General features: G+C 46.7%; 1 protein-coding gene across 1 annotated transcript in view; it reads left to right on the top strand.

Moving 5' to 3' along the window:
- Positions 1-19490, top strand: part of LOC129832520 (cytoplasmic dynein 2 heavy chain 1-like) — an 88212-nt gene that overhangs the window by 19684 nt on the left and 49038 nt on the right. The window contains exons 6-7 of the mRNA XM_055896640.1: positions 10446-10742; positions 10885-10989. Of these exons, the coding sequence (XP_055752615.1) occupies positions 10446-10742; positions 10885-10989 (402 nt within the window). The remainder of the gene's footprint in view (positions 1-10445; positions 10743-10884; positions 10990-19490) is intronic.

Below are 19490 nucleotides of genomic sequence, written 5' to 3'. Positions count from 1 at the left end.
CACCATGTTAATGCTCATCACAGACGGGGCTTGCACCATGTTAATGCTCATCACAGACGGGGCTTGCACCATGTTAATGCTCATCACAGACGGGGCTTGCACCATGTTAATGCTCATCACAGACGGGGCTTGCACCATGTTAATGCTCATCACAGACGGGGCTTGCACCATGTTAATGCTCATCACAGACGGGGCTTGCACCATGTTAATGCTCATCACAGACGGGGCTTGCACCATGTTAATTCTCATCACAGACGGGGCTTGCACCATGTTAATGCTCATCACAGACAGGGCTTGCACCATGTTAATGCTCATTAGTCTCATCACAGACGGTGCTTGCACCATGTTAATGCTCATCACAGACGGGGCTTGCACCATGTTAATGCTCATCAGTCTCATCACAGACGGGGCTTGCACCATGTTAATGCTCATCACAGACGGGGCTTGCACCATGTTAATGCTCATCAGTCTCATCACAGACGGGGCTTGTACCATGTTAATGCTCATCGATCTCATCACCGACGGGGCTTCTACCATGTTAATGCTCATCAGTCTCATCACAGACGGGGCTTGCACCATGTTAATGCTCATCAGTCTCATCACAGACGGTGCTTGCACCATGTTAATGCTCATCGGTCTCATCACAGACGGGGCTTGCACCATGTTAATGCTCATCACAGACGGGGCTTGCACCATTTTAATGCTCATCACAGACGGGGCTTGCACCATGTTAATGCTCATCAGTCTCATCACAGACGGGGCTTGCACCATGTTAATGCTCATCACAGACGGGGCTTGCACCATTTTAATGCTCATCACAGACGGGGCTTGCACCATGTTAATGCTCATCAGTCTCATCACAGACGGGGCTTGCACCATGTTAATGCTCATCAGTCTCATCACAGACGGGGCTTGCACCATGTTAATGTTCATCAGTCTCATCACAGACGGGGCTTGCACCATGTTAATGCTGATCAGTCTCATCACCGACGGGGCTTGCACCATGTTAATGCTCATCAGTCTCATCACAGACGGGGCTTGCACCATGTTAATGCTCATCAGACGGGGCTTGCACCATGTTAATTTCATTTATTTATTTTTTATTTCACCTTTATTTAACCAGGTAGGCAAATTGAGAACATGTTCTCATTTACAATTGCGACCTGGCCAAGATAAAGCAAAGCAGTTCGATACATACCACAACACATAGTTACACATGGAGTAGAACAAACATACAGTCAATAATACAGTGAAAAATAAGTCTATATACAATGTGAGCAAGTGAGGTGAGATAAGGGAGGTGAAGGCAAACAAAATATATATAAAAATAAATAAAAATATAAAAAGGCCATGGTGGCGAAGTAAATACAATATAGCAAGTAAAAAAAAACACTGGAATGGTTGGTTTGCAGTGGAAGAAGGTGCAAAGTAGAGATAGAAATATTGGGGTGCAAAGGAGCAAAAATAAATAAATGAATACAGTAGGGGAAGAGGTAGTTGTTTGGGCTAAATTATAGATGGGCTATGTACAGGTGCAGTAATCTATGAGCTGCTCTGACAGCTGGTGCTTAAAGCTAGTGAGGGAGATAAGTGTTTCCAGTTTCAGAGATTTTTGTAGTTTGTTCCAGTCATTGGCAGCAGAGAACTGGAAGGAGAGGCGTCCAAAGGAAGAATTGGTTTTGGGGGTGACCAGAGAGCTATACCTGCTGGAGCGCGTGCTACAGGTAGGTGCTGCTATGGTGACCAGCGAGCTGAGATAAGGGGGGACTTTACCTAGCAGGGTCTTGTAGATGACCTGGAGCCAGTGGGTTTGGCGACGAGTGTGAAGCGAGGGCCAGCCAACGAGAGTGTACAGGTCGCAGTGGTGGGTAGTGTAAGGGGCTTTGGTGACAAAACGGATGGCACTGTGATAGACTGCATCCAATTTATTGAGTAGGGTATTGGAGGCTATTTTGTAAATGACATCACCGAAGTCGAGGATTGGTAGGATGGTCAGTTTTACAAGGGTATGTTTGGCAGCATGAGTGAAGGATGCTTTGTTGCGGAATAGGAAGCCAATTCTAGATTTAACTTTGGATTGGAGATGTTTGATGTGAGTCTGGAAGGAGAGTTTACAGTCTAACCAGACACCTAGGTATTTGTAGTTGTCCACATATTCTAAGTCAAAGCCGTCTAGAGTAGTGATGTTGGACAGGCGGGCAGGTGCAGGCAGCGATCGGTTGAAGAGCATGCATTTAGTTTTACTTGTATTTAAGAGCAATTGGAGGCCACGGAAGGAGAGTTGTATGGGATTGAAGCTCGCCTGGAGGGTTGTTAACACAGTGTCAAAAGAAGGGCCAGAAGTATACAGAATAGTGTCGTCTGCGTAGAGGTGGATCAGAGACTCACCAGCAGCAAGAGCGACATCATTGATGTATACAGAGAAGAGAGTCGGTTCAAGAATTGAACCCTGTGGCACCCCCATAGAGACTGCCAGAGGCCCGGACAACAGACCCTCCGATTTGACACACTGAACTCGATCAGAGAAGTAGTTGGTGAACCAGGCGAGGCAACCATTAGAGAAACCAAGGCTGTCTAGTCTGCCGATGAGGATGTGGTGATTGACAGAGTCAAAAGCCTTGGCCAGGTCAATGAATACGGCTGCACAGTATTGTTTCCTATCGATGGCGGTTAAGATATCGTTTATGACCTTGAGCGTGGCTGAGGTGCACCCATGACCAGCTCTGAAACCAGATTGCATAGCGGAGAAGGTATGGTGGGATTCGAAATGGTCGGTAATCTGTTTGTTAACTTGGCTTTCGAAGACCTTAGAAAGGCAGGGTAGGATAGATATGGGTCTGTAGCTGTTTGGGTCAAGAGTGTCCCCCCCTTTGAAGAGGGGGATAACCGCAGCTGCTTTCCAATCTTTGGGAATCTCAGACGACACGAAAGAGAGGTTGAAAAGGCTAGTAATAGGGGTGGCAACAATTTCAGCAGATAGTTTTAGAAAGAAAGGGTCCAGATTATCTAGCCCGGCTGATTTGTAAGGGTCCAGATTTTGCAGCTCTTTCAGAACATCAGCTGACTGTATTTGGGAGAAAGAGAAATGGGGAAGGCTTGGGCGAATTGCTGTGGGGGGTGCAGTGCTGTTGACCGGGGTAGGGGTAGCCAGGTGGAAAGCATGACCAGCCGTAGAAAAATGCTTATTGAAATTCTCAATTATAGTGGATTTGTCGGTGGTGAGAGTGTTTCCTATCTTCAGTGCAGTTGGAAGCTGGGAGGAGGTGTTCTTATTCTCCATGGACTTTACCTTGTCCCAGAACTTTTTTGAGTTTGTGTTGCAGGACTGCCTGTGTATATTGGTTCCTAGCTTCCCTGAAAAGTTGCATATCACGGAGGCTGTTCGATGCTAATGCAGAACGCCATAGGATGTTTTTCTGTTGGTTAAGGGCAGTCAGGTCAGGAGAGAACCAAGGGCTATATCTGTTCCTGGTTCTAAATTTCTTGAATGGGGCATGCTTATTCAAGATGGTGAGGAAGGCATTTAAAAAAAATATCCAGGCATCCTCTACTGACGGGATGAGATCAATATCCTTCCAGGATACCCCGGCCAGGTCGATTAGAAAGGCCTGCTCGCTGAAGTGTTTCAGGGAGCGTTTGACAGTGATGGGTGGAGGTCGTTTGACCGCTGACCCATTACGGAAGCAGGCAATGAGGCAGTGATCGCTGAGATCTTGGTTGAAAACAGCAGAGGTGTATTTGGAGGGCAAGTTGGTTAGGATGATATCTATGAGGGTACCCGTGTTTACGGAATTGGGGTGGTACCTGGTAGGTTCATTGATAATTTGTGTGAGATTGAGGGCATCAAGCTTAGATTGTAGGATGGCTGGGGTGTTAAGCATGTTAATGCTCATCACAGACGGGGCTTGCACCATGTTAATGCTCATCAGTCTCATCACAGACGGGGCTTGCACCATGTTAATGCTCATCACAGACGGGGCTTGCACCATGTTAATGCTCATCAGTCTCATCACAGACGGTGCTTGCACCATGTTAATGCTCATCAGTCTCATCACAGACGGGGCTTGCACCATGTTAATGCTCATCACAGACGGGGCTTGCACCATGTTAATGCTCATCAGTCTCATCACAGACGGGGCTTGCACCATGTTAATGCTCATCACAGACGGGGCTTGCACCATGTTAATGCTCATCAGTCTCATCACAGACGGGGCTTGCACCATGTTAATGCTCATCAGTCTCATCACAGACGGGGCTTGCACCATGTTAATGCTCATCACAGACGGGGCTTGCACCATGTTAATGCTCATCAGTCTCATCACAGACGGGGCTTGCACCATGTTAATGCTCATCAGTCTCATCACAGACGGGGCTTGCACCATGTTAATTCTCATCAGTCTCATCACCGACGGGGCTTGCACCATGTTAATGCTCATCAGTCTCATCACAGATGGGGCTTGCACCATGTTAATGCTCATCAGTCTCATCACAGACGGGGCTTGCACCATGTTAATGCTCATCAGTCTCATCACAGACGGGGCTTGCACCTTGTTAATGCTCATCGGTCTCATCACCGACGGGGCTTGTACCATGTTAATGCTCATCGATCTCATCACCGACGGGGCTTGCACCATGTTAATGCTCATCAGTCTCATCACAGACTGGGCTTGTACCATGTTAATGCTCATCACAGACGGGGCTTGTACCATGTTAATGCTCATCACAGACGGGGCTTGCACCATGTTAATGCTCATCACAGACGGGGCTTGTACCATGTTAATGCTCATCACAGACGGGGCTTGCACCATGTTAATGCTCATCACAGACGGGGCTTGCACCATGTTAATGCTCATCAGTCTCATCACTGACGGTGCTTGCACCATGTTAATGCTCATCACCGACGGGGCTTGCACCATGTTAATGCTCATCACCGACGGGGCTTGCACCATGTTAATGCTCATAAGTCTCATCACCGACGGGGCTTGCACCATGTTAATGCTCATCAGTCTCATCACCGACGGGGCTTGTACCATGTTAATGCTCATCAGTCTCATCACAGACGGGGCTTCTACCATGTTCATGCTCATCAGTCGCATCACCGACGGGGCTTGCACCATGTTAATGCTCATCGGTCTCATCACAGACGGGGCTTGCACCATGTTAATGCTCATCAGTCTCATCACCGACGGAGCTTGTACCATGTTAATGCTCATCAGTCTCATCACCGACGGGGCTTGCACCATGTTAATGCTCATCAGTCTCATCACAGACGGGGCTTGCACCATGTTAATGCTCATCAGTCTCATCACAGACGGGGCTTGCACCATGTTAATGCTCATCAGTCTCATCACAGACGGGGCTTGTACCATGTTAATGCTCATCAGTCTCATCACAGACGGGGCTTGCACCATGTTAATGCTCATCGGTCTCATCACAAACGGGGCTTGCACCATGTTCATGCTCATCAGTCTCATCACCGACGGGGCTTGTACCATGTTAATGCTCATCAGTCTCATCACCGACGGGGCTTGCACCATGTTAATGCTCATCGGTCTCATCACAGACGGGGCTTGCACCATGTTAATGCTCATCATTGACGGGGCTTGCACCATGTTAATGCTCATCACCGACGGGGCTTGCACCATGTTAATGCTCATCACCGACGGGGCTTGCACCATGTTAATGCTCATCACAGACGGGGCTTGCACCATGTTAATGCTCATCACCGACGGGGCTTGCACCATGTTAATGCAGTCTCATCACAGAAGAGCATCAGTCAGACATGTGGTTTAACAGATGTATTTAATCGGAACCACTTTCTCTCCCTGTATTTTGCGCTAAAGTAGGTGTGTGTATTTGCCTATATTGTCCCAGCATGTGGCTGATTTGATATAGGATTTTCCGTCCATCAATAACCCCTCAGTAGGTTAACACACAGCGACACATCACTCTGAATAACAATGAAGGCAATGATCCTGATATGAATATCAACACATTAACATTCCCTGTAGGGATCTGCGTGTTGGAGGTGAGTCAGGGTTATTTTGGCTGAGTGGTAAAGATACTGCATCTCGCCACACATCTTAACTGTATCAGAGCCTGACTACACATAGAACCTTACAGTGTGCTGACATCACACTGTCTCGGGTCCCAAAGGCTCCCACATCACACTGTCTCTGGTCCTAAAGGCTCCCACATCACACTGTCTCTGGTCCTAAAGGCTCCCACATCTCACTGTCTCTGGTCCCAAAGGTTCCCACATCTCAAATCACACTGTCTCTGGTCCCACAGGCTCCCACATCACACTGTCTCTGGTCCTAAAGGCTCTCACATCACACTGTCTCTGGTCCCAAAGGTTCCCACATCTCAAATCACACTGTCTCTGGTCCCACAGGCTCCCACATCACACTGTCTCTGGTCCTAAAGGCTCCCACATCACACTGTCTCTGGTCCCAAAGGCTCCCACATCACACTGTCTCTGGTCCCACAGGCTCCCACATCTCAAATCACACTGTCTCTGGTCCCAAAGGCTCCCACATCTCACATCACACTGTCTCTGGTCCCACAGGCTCCCACATCACACTGTCTCTGGTCCCAAAGGCTCCCACATCTCAAATCACACTGTCTCTGGTCCCACAGGCTCCCACATCACACTGTCTCTGGTCCCAAAGGCTCCCACATCTCACATCACACTGTCTCTGGTCCCAAAGGTTCCCACATCTCAAATCACACTGTCTCTGGTCCCACAGGCTCCCACATCACACTGTCTCTGGTCCTAAAGGCTCCCACATCACACTGTCTCTGGTCCCAAAGGCTCCCACATCACACTGTCTCTGGTCCCACAGGTTCCCACATCTCAAATCACACTGTCTCTGGTCCCAAAGGCTCCCACATCTCACATCACACTGTCTCTGGTCCCACAGGCTCCCACATCACACTGTCTCTGGTCCCAAAGGCTCCCACATCACACATCACACTGTCTCGGGTCCCAAAGGCTCCCACATCACACTGTCTCTGGTCCTAAAGGCTCCCACATCACACTGTCTCTGGTCCTAAAGGCTCCCACATCTCACTGTCTCTGGTCCCAAAGGTTCCCACATCTCAAATCACACTGTCTCTGGTCCCACAGGCTCCCACATCACACTGTCTCTGGTCCTAAAGGCTCTCACATCACACTGTCTCTGGTCCCAAAGGTTCCCACATCTCAAATCACACTGTCTCTGGTCCCACAGGCTCCCACATCACACTGTCTCTGGTCCTAAAGGCTCCCACATCACACTGTCTCTGGTCCCAAAGGCTCCCACATCACACTGTCTCTGGTCCCACAGGCTCCCACATCTCAAATCACACTGTCTCTGGTCCCAAAGGCTCCCACATCTCACATCACACTGTCTCTGGTCCCACAGGCTCCCACATCACACTGTCTCTGGTCCCAAAGGCTCCCACATCTCAAATCACACTGTCTCTGGTCCCACAGGCTCCCACATCACACTGTCTCTGGTCCCAAAGGCTCCCACATCTCACATCACACTGTCTCTGGTCCCAAAGGTTCCCACATCTCAAATCACACTGTCTCTGGTCCCACAGGCTCCCACATCACACTGTCTCTGGTCCTAAAGGCTCCCACATCACACTGTCTCTGGTCCCAAAGGCTCCCACATCACACTGTCTCTGGTCCCACAGGCTCCCACATCTCAAATCACACTGTCTCTGGTCCCAAAGGCTCCCACATCTCACATCACACTGTCTCTGGTCCCACAGGCTCCCACATCACACTGTCTCTGGTCCCAAAGGCTCCCACATCACACATCACACTGTCTCTGGTCCCACAGGCTCCCACATCACACTGTCTCTGGTCCCAAAGGCTCCCACATCTCACATCACACTGTCTCTGGTCCCACAGGCTCCCACATCACACTGTCTCTGGTCCCAAAGGCTCCCACATCTCACATCACACTGTCTCTGGTCCCACAGGCTCCCACATCACACTGTATCTGGTCCCACTGGCCCCCACATCACACTGTCTCTGGTCCCAAAGGCTCCCACATCTCAAATCACAGTGTCTCTGGTCCCACAGGCTCCCACATCACACTGTCTCTGGTCCCAAAGGCTCCCACATCACACTGTCTCTGGTCCCACAGGCTCCCACATCACACTGTCTCTGGTCCCAAAGGCTCCCACATCACACATCACACTGTCTCTGGTCCCACAGGCTCCCACATCACACTGTCTCTGGTCCCAAAGGCTCCCACATCTCACATCACACTGTCTCTGGTCCCACAGTCTCCCACATCACACTGTCTCTGGTCCCAAAGGCTCCCACATCTCACATCACACTGTCTCTGGTCCCACAGGCTCCCACATCACACTGTATCTGGTCCCACTGGCCCCCACATCTCACATTACACTGTCTCTGGTCCCAAAGGCTCCCACATCTCAAATCACAGTGTCTCTGGTCCCACAGGCTCCCACATCACACTGTCTCTGGTCCCAAAGGCTCCCACATCACACTGTCTCTGGTCCCACAGGCTCCCACATCACACTGTCTCTGGTCCCACAGGCTCCCACATCACACGGTCTCTGGTCCCACAGGCTCCCACATCACACTGTCTCTGGTCCCACAGGCTCCCACATCACACTGTATCTGGTCCCACTGGCCCCCACATCTCACATCACACTGTCTCTGGTCCCAAAGGCTCCCACATCTCAAATCACAGTGTCTCTGGTCCCACAGGCTCCCACATCACACTGTCTCTGGTCCCAAAGGCTCCCACATCACACTGTCTCTGGTCCCACAGGCTCCCACATCACACTGTCTCTGGTCCCACAGGCTCCCACATCACACTGTCTCTGGTCCCACAGGCTCCCACATCACACGGTCTCTGGTCCCACAGGCTCCCATATCACACTGTCTCTGGTCCCACAGGCTCCCACATCACACTGTCTCTGGTCCCACAGGCTCCCACATCACACTGTCTCTGGTCCCAAAGGCTCCCACATCACACTGTCTCTGGTCCCAAAGGCTCCCACATCACACTGTCTCTGGTCCCACAGGCTCCCACATCACACGGTCTCTGGTCCCACAGGCTCATGCATCCTACATCACACTATATCTGCTCCCACATCCCGCATCAAACTATCTCTGGTCCCACAGGCTCCCACATCACACGGTCTCTGGTCCCACAGGCTCCCACATCACACTATATCTGCTCCCACATCCCACATCAAACTATCTATGGTCCCACAGGCTCATGTATCCCACATCACACACTGATATTTTCAGCTGCTAGACTAGCATGATATGGCTGTATAATACTGATCAGAATACTGATGTTAGCTCTGTCAATTAGACTGGTGGAGTATGGAGCTCTGAGGACCCCCCCAGGCGAGGGTTTAAATAGTGTCCTCTCTCTCCTCGTGTCTGAATGCCATTCACCTTCTGCAGTACACACTGACTGCGTATCCTACTTCATGTTCCTTTCAGATGCTACTTTCATGTTCCTTTCAGATGCTACTTCATGTTCCTTTCAGATGCTACTTCATGTTCCTTTCAGATGCTACTTCATGTTCCTTTCAGATGCTACTTCATGTTCCTTTCAGATGCTACTTCATGTTCCTTTCAGATGTTACTTCATGTTCCTTTCAGATGCTACTTCATGTTCCTTTCAGATGTTACTTCATGTTCCTTTCAGATTCTACTTCATGTTCCTTTCAGATGTTACTTCATGTTCCTTTCAGATGTTACTTCATGTTCCTTTCAGATGCTACTTCATGTTCCTTTCAGATGTTACTTCATGTTCCTTTCAGATGCTACTTCATGTTCCTTTCAGATGCTACTTCATGTTCCTTTCAGATGCTACTTCATGTTCCTTTCAGATGTTACTTCATGTTCTTTTCAGATGCTACTTCATGTTGATGCCTGAAGTGCCACTGCAGTGTCTCAGCAAGGTGACAGTTATCTTGGATACAGAGGCTGAGTTTATTCCTGACAGTCACTCTATTTGGTTTCTGTTATGTTCTCTCTCGTCTCGAGTTCTAATGTTCTGTTCTCTCTGTCTGTGGTTCTGTTCTCTGTGGTTCTAGGGATGGACTACGTTCTAATGTTCTGTTCTCTGTGGTTCTAGGGATGGACTAAGTTTTAATGTTCTGTTCTCTGTGGTTCTAGGGATGGACTAAGTTTTAATGTTCTGTTCTCTGTGGTTCTAGGGATGGACTAAGTTCTAATGTTCTGTTCTCTGTGGTTCTAGGGATGGACTAAGTCTTAATGTTCTGTTCTCTGTGGTTCTAGGGATGGACTCATGTTTCATGTTCTGTTCTCTCTGTCTGTGGTTCTAATGTTCTGTTCTCTCTGTCTGTGTTTCTAATGTTCTGTTCTCTCTGTCTGTGGTTCTAATGTTCTGTTCTTTCTGTCTGTGTTTCTAATGTTCTGTTCTCTGGGGTTCTAGGGATGGACTAAATTCTATGAGTTCTCTCTGTCTGATCTGCGGGCTGGCTTTGAGATCATCGACCGTCTGTTTGATGGTGGTAAGGTGTTCCAGTGGGAGTTTGTCCATGGTCTGTTGGAGAATGCCATCTATGGCGGCAGGATAGACAACCCATGTGACCTGAGGATCCTCCGCTCCTACCTGGAGCAGTTCTTCTCCTCACGCCTCCTCTCTGCCTCAGCCAATCACAACCAATGCAGCAAGAGAGGCCACGCCTTCCCCTCTCAGATCAGCCTGCCCAACTCCTGCTCCATACTGGTGAGACTATACAGACACACACACACACACACACACACACACACACACACACACACACACACACACACACACACACACACACACACACACACACACACCATTTCTGTCAGTCGTTTAACTATGTGTGTGTTTGTGTGTTCAGGACTATCGTGGTGTGATAGAGAATCTTCCAGAAGACGACCGGCCAGCGTTTTTCGGCCTGCCTGCCAACATCGAACGCTCCTCGCAGAGAATCATCAGTTCTCAGGTCAGCTACCGCTCACACATATATACACACACACACACACACACACACACACACACACACACACACACACACACACACACACACACACACACACACACAGAAATAATCAGCTCTCAAGTGGGGTTAACACACCAGCACACATAGGCACACATTCTCACACACAGAGGGTGCACCTGTGTCCCATAAGAAGAGGATAGTTCCTCTCCCCTGTCAACACAGACTCCTCTCCCCTGCCCTCATGCCCCGTGACCCCACTGTTTTCCACAGGAAAGCCACCACTCACACCCTCTCCTCCCAGAGTTTATGTGGCTGCTACACCCCCCTCATCCTCCCTCAGTTCTCTCTGCCTCAGACCTGTCTGATGTTTGGAATGTCCCTCATCAGCACATTATCTCCCTGTACCTCTAACCCTGGATATCTACACTGTCACACAGGTCCTCGGACTCACACACAACACAGTCAATCACCCCTACTAACACACTCATGCACTCTCTCACACAGCCAAGGCCAGACGGACAGACTACTGGAGAGAGCACTCAGGGGCCTCATACAGGTCTGGAGGAAGAAAGGAGAGGCTTTATAAACTGTCAAATAAAATACTCTGTCAAATTCACATCACTCATGCTGGTGGAGTTGGCTGACATGGCAGCCATATTGTGTCCAGCACTGTGTTCCGCATGGCAGCCATTTTGGTCTGTCACTGTGCTCTCTGACTGTCAGCAGGGGCTGTTTGAGGGGCAATTAAAGGTCTAATTACTCAGCCAATTAAAGAGATGATTGCTCTCCCAGATTGAGAGGGGAAATTGCTCCGACATGCTGTATGACACGGCACTTATTGCTGCTAAATCTGGAGCAGTGTCTTATTGGCTGATTCTCCACCTCTTCCTCTGAGCCCTAAAGTACCATTATTGCTGCTTTGGCTCTGATTTCTTTCTCTATATCCCTCTATCTCCCTCTCTCTATTTATCTCTCTCCCTCTCTCCATTTATCTTTCTCCCTCTCCATTTCTTTCTCTCCATTTCTCCCTCTCCCTCTCTCCATTTCTCTCCCTCTCTCTCCATTTCTCTCACTCTCCATTTCTCTCACTCTCCCTCTCTCCATTTCTTCCTCTCGCCATTTCTCTCTCTCCCTCCCTCTCTCTCACCCGCTCTCCATTTCTCTATCTCTCTCTCTCGCTCCTCTCTCTCCATTTCTCTCTCTCTCTCCCTCTCCATTTCTCTCTCCCTTTCTCCATTTATCTCACTCCGATGTGCCTCTAATTCATGGACGTTTGGGCTTGTGCAATCACACTTCACTATGGATTGCTTATTTGGATTGTAATTTTGTTCAATATTTCATTTGATTATATGGCTTTGTTATGTCTGCGCCTCCATCTGTCTGTCTGGCTTTGACACATCTGTAGAACTGGAGATATTTAAGCAATAAGGCCCGAGGGTGTGTGGTACTGGGCCAGTATCCCACGGCCAAGGACTGTGTTGTGTCGTGCCTGGACACAGCCCTTAGCCGTGGTATACTGGCCGTATACCACTCCCCCTCGGGCCTTATTACTTAAGTATAATGCTTCTATCTCCAGTTCTACAGATGGCCGAAAAGACCAAAAAATCGAACCTGTTCCTAATAAATAGTTGACGGATTGCGGCATGATGCTATTTCGCAATTGATGTGAATGGCGTCATTAAAAAAGACGTGCTTGTATTAATGAATATAAGAAAATGGACTTGGTGTAAAACAGCCTTAAGGTTCAATGAGGTGACATATATTGTAACTGTTTGTGCAAATAGAGTTGTAGGTCCCAGGGCAGATCTACAGTAAAGTGACTACAGTAGAGATATGATTCAGTCTAACAGTGAGAATCACACCTCCCTCCCTCCCTCCCTCACTTCTCTAATGACTCATCATCCGGCATCAACACTGGATGGAGAGAGGAGAGCGAGATGGAAGAAGAGAGTGAATATGTGTTTTGTAGTGTTCTGTGAACGTGCGTCCCTGCTTTGGGCTATTTACATAAATCGCTGCTTCACCATTATCACTACAGAAAATATATTACAGTCATCATTCACTCTCTCTCTTTAGGATCCCTCTGTGCTGCTACACGTGCAATTTCCTGGTAAATGTCCTCAGTGTGACTATTGTGTTGGCAGCCTGTCGTCCTCCAGCTGGACCCAGGGGTGGAGGTTGTTGTTGTTGCAGACACCGGCTGATGTAACCAACAGAAATGCATCCCTCACACACACACACACACACAGACACACAGACACACAGACAGACAGACAGACAGACAGACAGACAGACAGACAGACACTCTCCATTGGAGAAGTTTGGCACCAAGCGGCACAGAGAGCCTGATGAACTTTCCTTAACCGTGTGGCGTTTTGCAAAGGGCCGAACCAGGACAGCACTGGAACAACTCATAGAGACGTGTGTGAGCAGAGAGAAGAATTCTGCAAAAATATCCTCTGTTTACAACGTAAAAGACCAAATAATGCATGCAGAGCAGAATTAGGCTGATACCCACTAATTATCAAAATCCAGAAAAGAGCCGTTAAATTCTACAACCACCTAACAGGAAGCGATTCCCAAACCTTCCATAGCAAAGCCATCACCTACAGAGAGATGAACCTGGAGAAGAGTCCCCTAAGCAAGCTGGTCCTGGGGCTCTGTTCACAAACACAAACAGACCCCACAGAGCCCCAGGACAGAAACACAATTAGACCCAACCAAATCATGAGAAAACAAAAATATATTTACTTGACAAATCAAATGTATTTATAAAGCACTTCTTACATCAGCTGATATCTCAAAGTGCCCTACAGAAACCCAGCCTAAAACCCCAAACAGCAAGCAATGCAGGTGTAGAAGCACCGTGGCTAGGAAAAACTCCCTAGAAAGGCCAGAACCTAGGAAGAAACCTAGAGAAGAACCAGGCTATGAGGGGTGGCCAGTCCTCTTCTGGCTGTGCCGGGTGGAGATTATAACAGAACATGGCCAAGCTGTTCAAATGTTCATAGATGACCAGCAGGGTCAAATAATAATACGTTTGGCACATTGGAAAAAATTTACAAAAAAACAGAGCAAGCTAGAATGATATTTGGCCCTAAACAGAGAGTACAGATTGGCAGAATACCTGACCACTGTGACTGACCCAAACTTAAGTAAATCTATGTACAGACTCAGAAGGCAGACTTGGCTCTCAAGAGAAGACAGGCTATGTGCACACTGCCCACAAAATGAGGTGGAAACTGAGCTGCACTTCCTAACCTCCTGCCAAATGTATGACCATATTAGAGACACATATTTCCCTCAGACTACACAGACCCACAAAGAATTCCAAAACAAATCCAATTTTGATAAACTCCCATTTCTACTGGGTGAAATACCACAGTGTACAATCACATCAGCAAGATGTGTGACCTGTTGCCACAAGAAAAGGGCAACCAGTGAAGAACAAACACCATTGTAAATATTTCCTGTTTGTCCCTTTTGCACATCATTACAACACTGTATATAGAAATAATATGACATTTCAAATGTCTTTATTGTTTTGGAACTTTTGTGAGGTTAATGTTTACTGTACGTTTTTTTATTGGACTTGTTTATTATCTATTTCACTTACTTTGGCAATGTTAACATATGTTTCCCATGCCAATAAAGCCATTTGAATAGAGAGAGAGAGAGAACCTGCAGAGCTCACAGCTCACACAGGGTGTGTGTCTATGTTAAAGGCAGTGACAGTAGTTAGGAGCTGTGAGGTGGAAATTTCTAACCGTCTCCCTGTCAGACATGATGGACGAGGAGACACGTCCTGCTACACTACCCCAAGTCTGGGTGGGTGTGTTTCTGGGAGAGAGAGATGTCTGCCTGGGTGTGTTTCTGGGAGAGAGAGGTGTCTGCCTGGGTGTGTTTCTGGGAGAAAGAGGTATATGGCTGGGTGTGTTTCTGGGAGAGAGAGGTGTCTGGCTGGATGTGTTTCTGGGAGAGAGAGATGTCTGCCTGGGTGTGTTTCTGGGAGAGAGAGGTGTCTGGCTGGGTGTGTTTCTGGGAGAAAGAGGTATCTGGCTGGGTGTGTTTCTGGGAGAGAGAGATGTCTGCCTGGGTGTGTTTCTGGGAGAGAGAGATGTCTGCCTGGGTGTGTTTCTGGGAGAAAGAGGTATCTGGCTGGGTGTGTTTCTGGGAGAGAGAGGTGTCTGGCTGGATGTGTTTCTGGGAGAGAGAGGTGTCTGCCTGGGTGTGTTTCTGGGAGAGAGAGATGTCTGGCTGCGTGTGTTTCTGGGAGAAAGAGGTATCTGGCTGGGTGTGTTTCTGGGAGAGAGAGGTGTCTGGCTGGATGTGTTTCTGGGAGAGAGAGGTGATGGGTGGGTGTGTTTCTGGGAGAAAGAGGTGTCTGGCTGGGTGTGTTTCTGGGAGAGAGAGGTGTCTGGCTGGGTGTGTTTCTGGGAGAGAGAGGTGTCTGGGTGGGTGTGTTTCTGGGAGAGAGAGGTGTCTGGGTGGGTGTGTTTCTGGGAGAAAGAGGTATCTGGCTGGGTGTGTTTCTGGGAGAGAGAGGTGTCTGGCTGGATGTGTTTCTGGGAGAGAGAGGTGATGGGTGGGTGTGTTTCTGGGAGAAAGAGGTGTCTGGCTGGGTGTGTTTCTGGGAGAGAGAGGTGTCTGGGTGGGTGTGTTTCTGGGAGAGAGAGGTGTCTGGGTGGGTGTGTTTCTGGGAGAGAGAGGTGTCTGGGTGGGTGTGTTTCTGGGAGAGAGAGGTGTCTGGGTGGGTGTGTTTCTGGGAGAAAGAGGTGTCTGGCTGGATGTGTTTCTGGGAGAGAGAGGTGTCTGGCTGGGTTTGTTTCTGGGAGAAAGAGGTTTATTATTATTATGTATCACATCCGACCGTGATTGGGAGTCCCATAGGGCGGCGCACAATTGGCCCAGCGTTTCTCTCCCTCTAAAAACAGAAATAAATGTTTTGGCCTTTACAAATATTATTTTGGCTTTTTATTCAGATTACAATCGCTCACTTTGAGTTTTTTGGAAAACGAAATAACCTTCAAAATATCGTTATATATTATCAAGTTGATGGCACAGTCATATAGCGGCACCTACATAAAGCTGAGTGACTCACTCATTCATGGCTTTGGACCAAAATAAATAAGTACCAACATTCTTTCTGATATTCTTTAATAAAGAAATGGTTTGCTTATCCTGACCTGGACACCATGTACACTATTATAATAGCCCATTATGGGCTGTTAGCAGGACAATATACCTTTGCCAACACCTCTCTGTATTTTGATGCTTTGTGGATGGGGCCTCCCCAGTGGTGCAGCTGTCTAAGCAATGCAAAATGCGTTGCTATAGATACCCGTGCCGGCCTCCAACGGGAGACCCATGAGACGGCTTTTGGATTTAATTTAGAATCCTCCAATCCTCTATATGTAATTATTGGCGGAGAGTCAAGTCATATTTTTCAATATACTGTAGGTCTACCCTAGGTGACATGAGTCTCACTAGTGTTGAGTAATGTGCTGTAAAAAGTGGTGTAGCTCTTATTTAAAGAGCATGTTGAAGTTAGAAGCAATAGGATTTGAAGCAATAGCCTACAACTATTTCAGCACCGTTTTGCGCTGCTCTGAGACCAACATGGGGACTGGTCTTGATAAATCAATGAGATTTTTATTTTATATATTTATAATTTTTATATCTCCGTTTGGGTATTGGTTAGACTACAATTATGGTGTAGAAATGTTATGCTCTTAGTGTAACCTTTATTTAACTAGACAAGTCAATTAAGAACAAATTCTTATTTACAAGGACAGCCTACTCCTTCCTCCCGTCGGGGAATTGAACCCCCGGTCTCACGCGTGCCCGCACGACACTGGGATTCTTTAGCTAAATAGCCCAGCAATGTAGCCTACTCCCGAACGTCATGTTATACAGCGCCATATTTTCCGTTCCATCCTAACGGAAACCCAGAGGGTTTTTCTTGGAATAGAACACCATAATATTAATCAAATTAATTAAGTAAGTACCAGTCAAAAGTTTGGACACACCTACTCGTTCTAGGGTTTTTCTTTATTTTTTACTATTTTCTATTGCCTTACCTCCCTAATCTTACTACATTTGCACACACTGTATATATATTTTTCTATTGTGTTATTGACTGTACGTTTGTTTATCCCATGTGTAACTCTGTGTTGTTGTTTGTGTCGCACTGCTTTGCTTTATCTTGGCCAGGTCTCAACTGGCCTACCTGGATAAATAAAGGATAAATAAAGTAAATAATACAATGCAGTACAGTTATGCAGTTCACACTCAAAAAGATTAGCCTACTGTAGCTAGTTTCATTTGTTTACCTAAGAGGGCATATAGCTAGCTACATCTAGTGTCTTTTATGTTTTCCTGACATGTGTAATGTGTAGACTTTAAGTCTATATCATTTGGGCTTTTTTGGGCTTGTGCTCATAAAATGTATTTAATATACGATTCATAAAATGTATTTAATGTTTTGGCTGGAAATACTGGGTTACCTGGGTGAAAGTAATTTATTTTCGGGATGGAATATTTGTAAAATACAGAGAAAATATTCAACCTTAGTGTTTAGTATGTTGTGATATTTTTTTTTTTTTACCTTTATTTAACTAGGCAAGTCAGTTAAGAACAAATTCTTATTTTCAATGACGGCCTAGGAACAGTGGGTTAACTGCCTGTTCAGGGGCAGAACGACAGATTTGTACCTTGTCAGCTCGGGGATTTGAACTTGCAACCTTCCGGTTACTAGTCCAACGCTCTAACCACTAGGCTACCCTGCCGCCCCAATATGTTGCATTGGGGGATTTAATGTGTATTTATTCCTATTAGCCCCCCTCCCTTTCCTTTGTTTTCCTGTCGGCAATTTCCATCATACAGCATTCACACTATCACTAATACACTATCACTAATACTATCACTTTACATTTTTTATTTAACCTTTATTTAAACAGGTAGGCCAGTTGAGAACAAGTTCTCATTTACAACTGCGACTATCACTAACACTATCACTAATACTGTCACTAATAATATCACTGCCACGCTCAATATCGCTAACACACTATCACTGTCACTAACACTATCAGTATCAAACTATCAATCGATTAACCATTAGATCTACTGTACCTCTCTCTCAATTCAATTACATTTGCTTTATTGGCATGATGTATCAATGTACATATTGCCAAAACATACTTTGGAGATTAAGTGATACATTTATAATATGAACATAATTAAAATATTAATAATCAAGATTGACAAGGGGACAATCAGTAACAACAATAATCAAGGGTAAAAATAACAATTCAAAGGACAATAACAATGGCATAGCGGACATGTGCAGGTTGACTGAGCTCTCTCTCTCTCTCTCTCTAGTGTCGTTTGTCTCTGTCATGCTGATCCCGTTCTATTCTCATAGCCATGCTCTCTGACCTCTTGTTCACTCCCAGGACCTCTGTCAAAGCCAGGGAAGTGTGAGCTGTAACCAGGACACACACAAACACGCATGCACACACACAAACAGGCATGCACACACACAAACAGCATGCACACACACACTCTCCCTTTCTTTTCTCTCTGTGCTGGAGGCCCTTTGCTGTGTGGTCTGTCAGCAGGACACAGGGGAGGCTGTTTAATAGTTGATGTGGATGGGCCTAGAAGGGAGCTGGAGGGTACATGAACTGCTCGTCTCTATACCTGTATGTGAATATATCTAGTCTGCTCTATTCCTGTATGTGAATATAACTAGTCTGCTCTATTCCTGTATGTGAATATAACTAGTCTGCTCTATTCCTGTATGTGAATATAACTAGTCTGCTCTATTCCTGTATGTGAATGTAACTAGTCTGCTCTATTCCTGTATGTGAATATAACTAGTCTGCTCTATTCCTGTATGTGAATGTAACTAGTCTGCTCTATTCCTGTATGTGAATGTAACTAGTCTGCTCTATTCCTGTATGTGAATATAACTAGTCTGCTCTATTCCTGTATGTGAATATAACTAGTCTGCTCTATACCTGTATGTGATTATAACTAGTCTGCTCTATACCTGTATGTGATTATAACTAGTCTGCTCTATTCCTGTATGTGATTATAACTAGTCTGCTCTATTCCTGTATGTGATTATAACTAGTCTGCTCTATTCCTGTATGTGATTATAACTAGTCTGCTCTATTCCTGTATGTGAATGTAACTAGTCTGCTCTATTCCTGTATGTGATTATAACTAGTCTGCTCTATTCCTGTATGTGAATATAACTAGTCTGCTCTATTCCTGTATGTGAATATAACTAGTCTGCTCTATACCTGTATGTGATTATAACTAGTCTGCTCTATTCCTGTATGTGAATATAACTAGTCTGCTCTATTCCTGTATGTGATTATAACTAGTCTGCTCTATTCCTGTATGTGATTATAACTAGTCTGCTCTATTCCTGTATGTGATTATAACTAGTCTGCTCTATTCCTGTATGTGATTATAACTAGTCTGCTCTATTCCTG

Source organism: Salvelinus fontinalis, chromosome 33 (assembly GCF_029448725.1).
Source record: "Salvelinus fontinalis isolate EN_2023a chromosome 33, ASM2944872v1, whole genome shotgun sequence".
Taxonomy (NCBI): Eukaryota; Metazoa; Chordata; class Actinopteri; order Salmoniformes; family Salmonidae; genus Salvelinus; species Salvelinus fontinalis.
Note: the sequence above shows the minus strand (reverse complement) of the source record. Positions and strands in the feature narration are given on the sequence as shown.